At 32.7% G+C, this 9588-nt stretch overlaps 1 protein-coding gene across 1 annotated transcript; it reads left to right on the forward strand.

Moving 5' to 3' along the window:
- Positions 1-728: 728 nt before the first annotated feature.
- Positions 729-3860, forward strand: LOC128241387 (putative nuclease HARBI1). Its single transcript, XM_052958308.1, has 3 exons — positions 729-1272; positions 1646-1781; positions 3791-3860. Exons 1-3 carry the CDS (start codon positions 729-731, stop codon positions 3858-3860), a joined length of 750 nt encoding a protein of 249 aa, XP_052814268.1.
- The last annotated feature ends 5728 nt before the right edge of the window (positions 3861-9588 follow it).

Raw genomic sequence — 9588 nt, forward strand, 5'->3', positions numbered from 1 at the left:
AAAATGCTCACAGGGAGCTAACCCAAATTAATAGCAAAACTCAGTGTCACCATTGCTGAAATTTAGCAACGCTGATGTTCACAGTAATCACCTTTCTAAACCTGTATAGTATTAGATCGATATTTTATTTTCTTAACTGATACATTTCAATAAAAGTTGAAAGCAATATTTATATATTGATGTGTTTTGTTTTACAATGTTGGTGAGTGTTTTCGTCTATACATAATCCATCTTTTTGGAACAGTACTACGTAGTCGAAGCTAAACTTAACGGATACATTTTAATAATAATTGAAAGCAATATTTATATATTAATTTATATTTGTTTCACAATGTTGAAGAGTGTTTTCGTCTATACATTATCTTTCTGTATGGAACAGTTCTACGTAGTCAAATCTAAACCGTGCTATACCAATCGTGCGGGCAATTACAACGCCGTTATCTCGCACGCTTATTATTGAACATTGTCCTTTACAACAGAAGCAATTCATTCACAGTGGGCCGGTTGTTGGAACGTTCGCTAAATACATAACGATGAAATTTATCGTTAAAATGACTAAAATCGCTAAATTTTCGTTAAATACCTTCGTTTAATTTATTTCGCTAAATTTCGGTTGTTGGAAATTTTAACGATAACGAAACCGTTAAATCAGTCGTTAAGTTAACGAAAAATTTAAAGTACCTCAAATGGTACTTTACATTTTAACGAATCAGTTAACGAAAACCAAAATGGCTGCCGTAATTGGCTGTTTAGTAAATATACCACGGAAAAATAGAGAATTTAGAGTAATAAACTTAAATGAAAGCCTAAATGATGAAGACTTGAGAAGAAGGTTCAGGTTTGGAAGAAGAGGAATAGAGTATTTGGCCGATTTGCTGAGAGAGGACCTAGCTAGGGAAACAGACAGAAGTTGTAGCCTGGCAGTCGAGGAACAAGTCTGTATAGCGCTGAGGTACTACGCTTCAGGTTCATTTATGCAGGTTGTTGGGGACACACATGGGAGACATAAAAGTACTGTTTGTAGAGTTGTGGATAAGGTTACCAAAGAGATTGTGAAGCGTCATAAGCAGTACATTAAGTGGCCAGTTGATGAAGCTACCAAGAGACGAGTGAAGTCTGAGTTTAGCAACATAGCTGGATTTCCAGGTGTTATAGGATGTGTTGATGGTAGCCACGTCCGTTTGATCAAGCCATCAACAGACCAAGAGAGAGGTTTTATCAACCGAAAAGGATTCCCGTCCATAAATGTGATGGCAGTGTGTGATGCAAAAGGTAGTATATTTAAAAAATATTAAACTGTAAATATTATACAGCTCTATATATAACATGAAATAAACGGAAACTTACCCATCACTGTACTGCTGGTGTTGCTCAAATAAGACAAATCCAGCCACATTTCGTTTGGTATTTGTTATTAAGACATAAAATTACTGCTTCAGTACAATGCTGGTTACTGCCATTAGTAAGTGCTTTAAAATTCTTTGATAATACAGATTTGACAAGAACTTACCAATGCAAAAACTTTCGTTTCAATGTCAAGGTCAACAAACTTTAGATATAACGCCTTAAAATGAAACGGTCAACATTCACAACTTTATAACCACAGTCATGTTATCTCCCCTTTACTTGTTTTTTATCCATTCAGGAAAATTCACATTTATCAATGCGCAATGGCCTGGATCAGCTCACGATAGCTTTATATTTCGAACATCCACACTTGGATGCCACATGGAGAGAAACCACAGGGGTTTGGAAGATGGGATTATTCTTGGAGACAGCGGGTATGTAAATGTAAAATACAATGTAGATACATTATCATGAATTTCGACAAGATTTTAAACCAGTATCAACTTATTATAATAAGCAATAACGTACAACGTTTACATCACTAAAAGTAATATTGACAATGACAAAAATGTTCTGTTTACTGATTTCAGCACAGTTTAGGAGAGTGTACCTGATTTACCTGAATGGGTTTTCGATAAAGAATAAACAAAAATGTAAAATATGTTTGAAAAACTTATCATGTCAATCAGATATTTTTCGCTTCTTTATTTATATGGTCAGCAAATCTCATTTATTTCCATGTCGTCAGCTAATTGGTCAGCACTTTAACTCGACCCAGTTTTAATACCGTTTCACTTTTGGACGTTTTGTCAAAAGTTTGCCATGGCTAAATGGGAAGCTAGCAGCCAATAGATGCAGCCAATAAGTGTTTGTACTTAAATAGAAACAACGGAATAGAGAAAGCAACCAAATACATTTTATAACATAGCAGCAAGTAAGAAAGAAATTATTACAAAATAAGGAATTAGATACTCCAGTTTCATAGAAAAGTAGCGTAATCGTATTAAACAGAGGTTTCGACGAGTACCGCCTAATAACTTCTATCTGGGGTCAACTTGACCAAAACTCACCCCTAACATCTGGGTCACAACATCTCCTTCTTGCCAAAAGTGTCACTCAAATTTGTGCTATAATACATTTATATCAATCTTACGATTTCGTATGGACAAAAATCAATGACCAAATCTTATATAACACAGTTGTTACTGTTGTTGTTATTTGTATAACTGTACCAGTAACAATATTTTTTTAAAGTTTATGTTATATTTTGAATGAACGTGTTATCAAACTATTCTCAGGTTTTAATGCTAGTCAATATAAACAGCCGCTTCACAGTCTTTTGATGATTTGGGGTTTAAAAATGTCTAAATGTTAAAACAGTTTCCTTTAAAATATGGCGCATTTCTGTTTATAACTTCTAACCAGGGTTAACTTTTATCTATACATACAGTGTAATTATTTTTTATATTGTTATATTTTTGTTTATGAGTTACATTCACGATACTGTTTTATTGTGACATTGATGTTGTTAAGCAGAATACACTTCTATTGATTTCTACTTATTGGCTGCTAGATTCCTTTAACATTTCTTGTTTCGTGGTAAAAGTACTTTTTGGCTGCTAAGTTCCTTAATTACTGGCTGCTAACTTCATAGGTGAAAGCATGTCCGACGATGAAAATGGATTAAATCATAATACTATCTCGGATGTTTAAACCATGCTAGAATATTTCAACTACATCGGAAAAGATCAGCGACTTTAAATAGGTAAGACTAATTTTGTTATAGCATTTGTTATTAAATCAAGGATGTCATCGATGAACATTTATGACAGTCTTGGGATTCCACGACTTTTAATTTTAGATTGTGTACAGTAGCGTTTCTATTTTTAGACTCATTTATTTTATTCACTTATTAAATGCAGACGATTTATTCGGTACTCTGTTTTTTGCATTTTAACAGGCAAAAAATGAGCAAGCGTATTGCTTTTTTAAACTACAGAGCAATAAAAATTAGCAGAAATAAACTCATTAATAATAATAATATCAGAAATTGTGTTCATACCAAGATCAATGACTGTCTCCAGTCCACCAGGAATCCCACTGAAAGCAGCCTGATCTTTACATAACTCGACAACTTTGTTGTGCAGTTCTCCACATTTTTTTTCTGGGGGTCCACCTCCTGTTGCAGCAATCGACCTTTTCCTAACAACCTCATCTTTCTTTACCTCTCTTTGCAAATTATCCCATTTGTTTTTTATCTGTGATGCTGTCCTTATTGTAACACCAACATTACTTACTTCTTTGGCAATTTGTTGCCAAACTTCAAGCCTTTTTTCTGGCTTCTTCACTACCATTAATGTTTCTTTATTCTTTTCATACTGTTCCACAAGAACACTTATTTCAGTAGCAGTGAAATTTAAACTTTTTATCTTTTTCTTTTCAGATGTGTTGCTAACTTCGGCCATCTTGGAGGAAGTGAATCAAGTGCATTATGGGTCAACCCAATAGTTTAATTGATCGTTAAATTTAGCGATTTCGCTACATATCTTAACAATTTCGTTATGTAGCGAAAATCGCTAAATTGATTCCAACAACCGAAAATTTAACGACTCGTCAGGTAACGGTAAGTAGGTAATTTAGCGATTGTTATTTTAACGATTCGTTATGATTTAGCGAATGTTCCAACAACCGGGCCAGTATTTTCTAATTAAACCATGGATGGTCATGAATCTTTAAATACAAACATAAACTGGTCATGTAACTTCAAATTAAAACAAAGGCTTGTCTTGTATCTTCTGATTAAAACATAGGATAGTCAAGTATCATTTAATGACACATAAAAAATGATGCTTGCCATTTATCTTCTAATTAAAACACAGACATATTTTGTTTCTTCATATTGAAACACTTTCTTCTTTTGAACGTTGTTTATATTTAAACTTTTGACTTCCTGACTTTTTCTGTGGATCTCTGTATTAAATATTGTATCTTCTAATTAAAACAAAGACTCGGCATGTATTTTCTCATTAAAACATAGATTTGTCTTAACTAGATTTGTTGTTATAAACTCATTAAATCATAGAAAGGTCAGGTATATTCTAATTATAACATATATTTGTCTTATATAAACTGATTAAAACATAGAAAGGTCATGCATATTCTAATATTAACATAGATTTTCCTTATATAAACTGATTAAAACATAGAAAGGACATGTATATTCTTATTATGACATATATTTGTCTTATATAAACTGATTAAAGTATAAAAGGTCATGTATATTCTTATAATAACATAGATTTTCCTTATATAAACTGATTAAAGTATAGAAAGGTCATGTATATTCTTATTATAACATATATTTGTCTTATATAAACTGATTAAAGTATAAAAGGTCATGTATATTCTAATAATAACATAGATTTGTCTTATATAAACTGATTAAAGTATAGAAAGGTCATGTATATTCTTATTAAAACATTGACGAATTCTTTATCATCCAAAATAAAACATACACTAGTCATTTTTATCCTTCCACTTGCATACAAATCGATCCAATAACAAGGTGCCGTGTAAATTTTATTTTATTAGGATAGTAGACCACGTGATGTTTATCTTCAGTCAGATGTTCATGTGACTGCGAAAACGGACTTCTTTTCTATATTCTGCAATGTCAGAGGAAAAGCACAAGCTTTTTTATGATTTGAATTGATATTGACGTATTAAAATGCAATGACTTCGAATATAAAGGTATTAAAAAGGTTTAACAGTTTTGAGAACTATTTTGGGGGCGATTTAAACATGGATACCACGTGTGAAAACGTCAACAGTGAAAAAACAGTTGCCCCCTTACTTTTAAAGATACTTCATAATTTTAAGGTTATTTATAGTGTTTCATTAAACAAAGTGACAGAATAAATATAATACTAGATTAGTGCCTTCGGCTCACCCGATAAATTCCCCCGCCTTGCCAGATAAACTTCTTCCACGACACTAGCCTAGAAATTTCTCTATCTTTAAATTAAAACACAGACTGGTTTTGTATCTCGTATATTTAAAACATAACTAGTCATGTTTTTGTAACCTTTAAAATGTGTCTTCATCTCATCATGTATGAATGTGCTCATTACCAAATGTGTATGTGTTGCCGATATTGACAAAACTACTTGAGACTATAAACTATTGCAAGAAAAACACTACATCAACTACTGCTTCGCACACGATTTCTTTCAAGACAGAGCCGATAAATTTAAGGATGGCAGACTATAATTTTCCTTCATTATAGCCAGGCTATATATGGAAGTTTCCCGGTGATTTTAGTTTCTCAGATTATTTATGTTTAGTCTGTAAAATATTGCAAGAACAAAACTGATCCGGCTTAGATGTTGGATTTTTAAGGAATTTCAATGTCATGTTTAAAAAAGGAAGTAACTTGTTACTTTTGTGGGACCTTATAAATATTTTATAAGGTAAAAGTCAATGCACTAACAAAATCCTAGGGACGAATATTAATATAAGGGTTAAATCTTGTTTTTGTTTGTTCATACAGTATGAATGCCTGTCAAATTATTGCCAGAGCGGTTTTTAGATTTGGAATAGCTCCGCCGACCGTTCACAAAGCACGATAACAGGATTTAATCAACTAAAAAGGAAATAATATAAGTCGTAAGGTCAGCAATATAGCGCTTAGTGTCGCGTCAAACCATATTTTGAGGACATACTAACAACTTTTTACAATTTGTAGATCATCCCAAATTCAAGTTGTGTCAATCTCTGTAAGTTAATACCCTAAATCTTACAGACCAGAACCTCGGAATAATAGAAATGAACTTCAATAATAATTATCATTTATTGTACCAGATTGATCATGCATATATGCCATATTACTATTTTTGACTCCTCGGTCATCTCCGAGAAACTCGGAAACACATAAAGACATGGCGCATATATTTAGTCTGGTCATTTCACCGCTATCAAAAATAAACTTCTTTTTGCCTTGTTTATGTGTCAGTAGTTTGTAGATTTATGATAAGATAGCCATCGATATGCCATTTTTAATACGAACGCATGACTAAACGAAACATAAAATGAAATTAAAATGACACATTTAGTGACACAATTCATAGTTCTAGTGAAATATGTGCACGTTTTATCTGCCGCGGAAATTTAATACATGCTGTGTTCTTGTTAAGCCCTCAATCATGTACTCTGAAAAAAATATAGGAAAGAAATAGTGAATATTACGATAGGACGCTTTTCTGGCGACCTCGTTAACTTCGAGTTTGGTGTTAATAGACTATCCGTCGAGACCGCAGGTCGAGAAGGATAATTGTTTACTCTCAGAACGGACCGTGATGCAGGTCAACTGAAAAGCATCATATCGTAACATTCCATTTATTATATACCTTACTATTATCTATTATTTTTTTCGGTTTCAATTAGATTCAATTATACCGCTATCTCTCAGATGTACAAATATGGAATGGCTTTCGCATATGAATATCTTAAGTACTTGTATGTGTTGAAGTCAAGGGAGGCTACTCCAGCGAAACAAGTCTGAACTTACAGAATTCACTTTTAATAGCAAAATGAAAGGAAATACTTTCTATCTCAGCAAAATTAACAAATTGCTAATACAAAAACATTTATCAAATGTCACCGCACAAAAATAACGTATTTAAACGTACTTATTTTACGAGTATAAACACTTCATTTCATAAAGGTGTAACGCGGCCATTTTAACAAAAGTGAATTTTCGTCGGAATTTTTGAAGATTGTTATAAGCAGAACCGAGGAAAGTTCGTGAGTCAATCGCTATTACTATCAATGACGCGAATTCGCCTTCTTTTTGTATTGACGAGCTGCTCATGTTTATGATTATGTTGCTATTTATGATATTCGAATTTGCAAGCAACTAGTTCTCTAGATAGATCTGAGTGTTCTCGGATTTTTGTCTCGCTATTTTTAGCGTCACGAAATAAGTTCGTAGACTACACAACGTAATAGCATGATACGGAATCAGAAAACGACAGTATGGTGATACGGAGTTTTTAATACGGCGTGGTATATTTTCACTGTTGAATATGGAAAAGGAAATTAATAGGCATATAATAAAACCATATATTTTGAATGCGCATATAGAGGTATTGGTATATTCCACTGAAAATAAATCACTTAAATATCACACGAATATGAGTTTTTTGTGTTTGTTCTATTTGTCTTGTTTACATAGTTTTCATTAATTTAAAAAAAATGTACTTCGATTATTTTAGTTAAAGATGCACTATTTCTCGCAAGTAACAGTTAACACATTTAAAACAATTGTTATAATATACCAAAAAGGATGAACAAATGTCGAACAAATGTTGCTATGAAGGATACCGAGTTAAAATTGAACGAAATGTGCAGAAAAACGGTATGGATATGTAATGAGACGATAGAAGATCGCAGGAAATCTTTTAGCATTCACCAATCATTTATTTTATTTTTTTGCGGTTTCAGCTATTAAAACACTTTTATAATATTGTTATCAGAAATTAATATTTTCCATAAATGCATTATTTAATAAGGTGTTGAAGATTAATCTCTCAAAATATATGAGTGTTATGTATTGAACCAAATATATATATACATAATCTGAATCCCAAACTACTGACTGGTTAGTAGTTGAACATTCGCGAATAATCGACTGGAAATGGTCGAATATCCGACCATCGAATAAACGAATAAAAGTTATTAAAACAGTGTTTGTTACGAAGATACATATGTGTACATGCATAAAGAAACATTTGGCGATCAAATTGTCCATATGTGACCTTTAAAACCATATATATAGATATAATCTGAATCCCGAACTACTGACTAGTTAGTAGTTGAACATTCGCTAATAATCGACTAGAAATGATCGAATATCCGACTGGCGACCATATGTGTACATGGATAAACAAACATTTGGCGTTTGATTTTTCCATATGTGACCTTTAAAACCATATATATATACATATATATATATACATAATCTGAATCCCCAACTACTGACTGGTTAGTAGTTGAACATTCGCGAATAATCGACTGGAAATGATCGAATATCCGACTGGCGACTTGAAATAGTCGAGAAGCTTAATATCAACATCAACATCAACTTAACCGTCATCAGAATTATCTACATTTAATAACGCTGAGAGTACATCGGATAGTTACTCAATTTCACAATACACCTGACTTCGTACCGCTTTGTTAGTTTGTTCAGGCAAAATGTCGCCAGTCTGACACACACAAATATAAGGTACAGACAGGCACCAATTTGTTGGTGTCGCCGCCAATTTTAATAAATGAACTACTTTACTGATGCATCGGCATACATCCGAACCCCGAAGTGTTCCGAATGCAGAATAATGTGTAATAACTACTTTATATACAAATACCTACATTTTTCTGTTTCATTTAACATTTCTTAAGCAAGCAAGACTGTTTAAGAATGGACATTTAGCACATGCATCCAAGTGTTTTACCACTGTTAACCAAAAGACCATGCAATGATTGACAAAAAAATGTAATTTCGTGTGGTTAAAGCTTAGCAACCAAGAAATAATCATGCTTAACACTCATACATCTTTCCTTATTATGAATGTATTGTTCCTGAGAACATGAATTTGTTTTAGATATCGCAAAGTTAAAGAATCGACCAAGGATTTCTGATCAGGACTGAAACTCGTGTCAATGAATCCAGATTTTATCTTAGCCGGAAAATTCTTCTAGTTCACATGACGTCATAACAGCGAAAATTGATTGCTTCCTGTGGTACTTGTATAATACTGTGTTAGTTCAAATCTCTCCTCAAGTTGTCATGGTAATAAACAGTTGGACTGAGAAGAAAGGAGTAATCTAATACAAGAAAAGGAACTATGAACGTTTCTACTATAATTTGTCAAAAGAAGTTTTTAAACCTATAACCGAAATCAAATGAGGTTATCAGGTGAAATATATTTAAAAAAATAGTTGACCCAGAGGCATTAGCCTAAGAACGTAAATAACTAGGTAGAAGACAATGTGTCTTAACTATATTTTGGAAAGGAATGAGCTGAGATGCCGATGGTTTAGTGTAATGGTCTAATATAATCGAATTATCGCCGATTGGTTACTGAATTCGACGGTTCTGATCATCCATAACTAATTTTAACATCTCTTTTGCGTAACTTGAACAACACCAAACTACACTTGAATAATAAAAAGAATTGATGC

Source organism: Mya arenaria, chromosome 7 (genome assembly GCF_026914265.1).
Source record: "Mya arenaria isolate MELC-2E11 chromosome 7, ASM2691426v1".
Classification (NCBI taxonomy): domain Eukaryota; kingdom Metazoa; phylum Mollusca; class Bivalvia; order Myida; family Myidae; genus Mya; species Mya arenaria.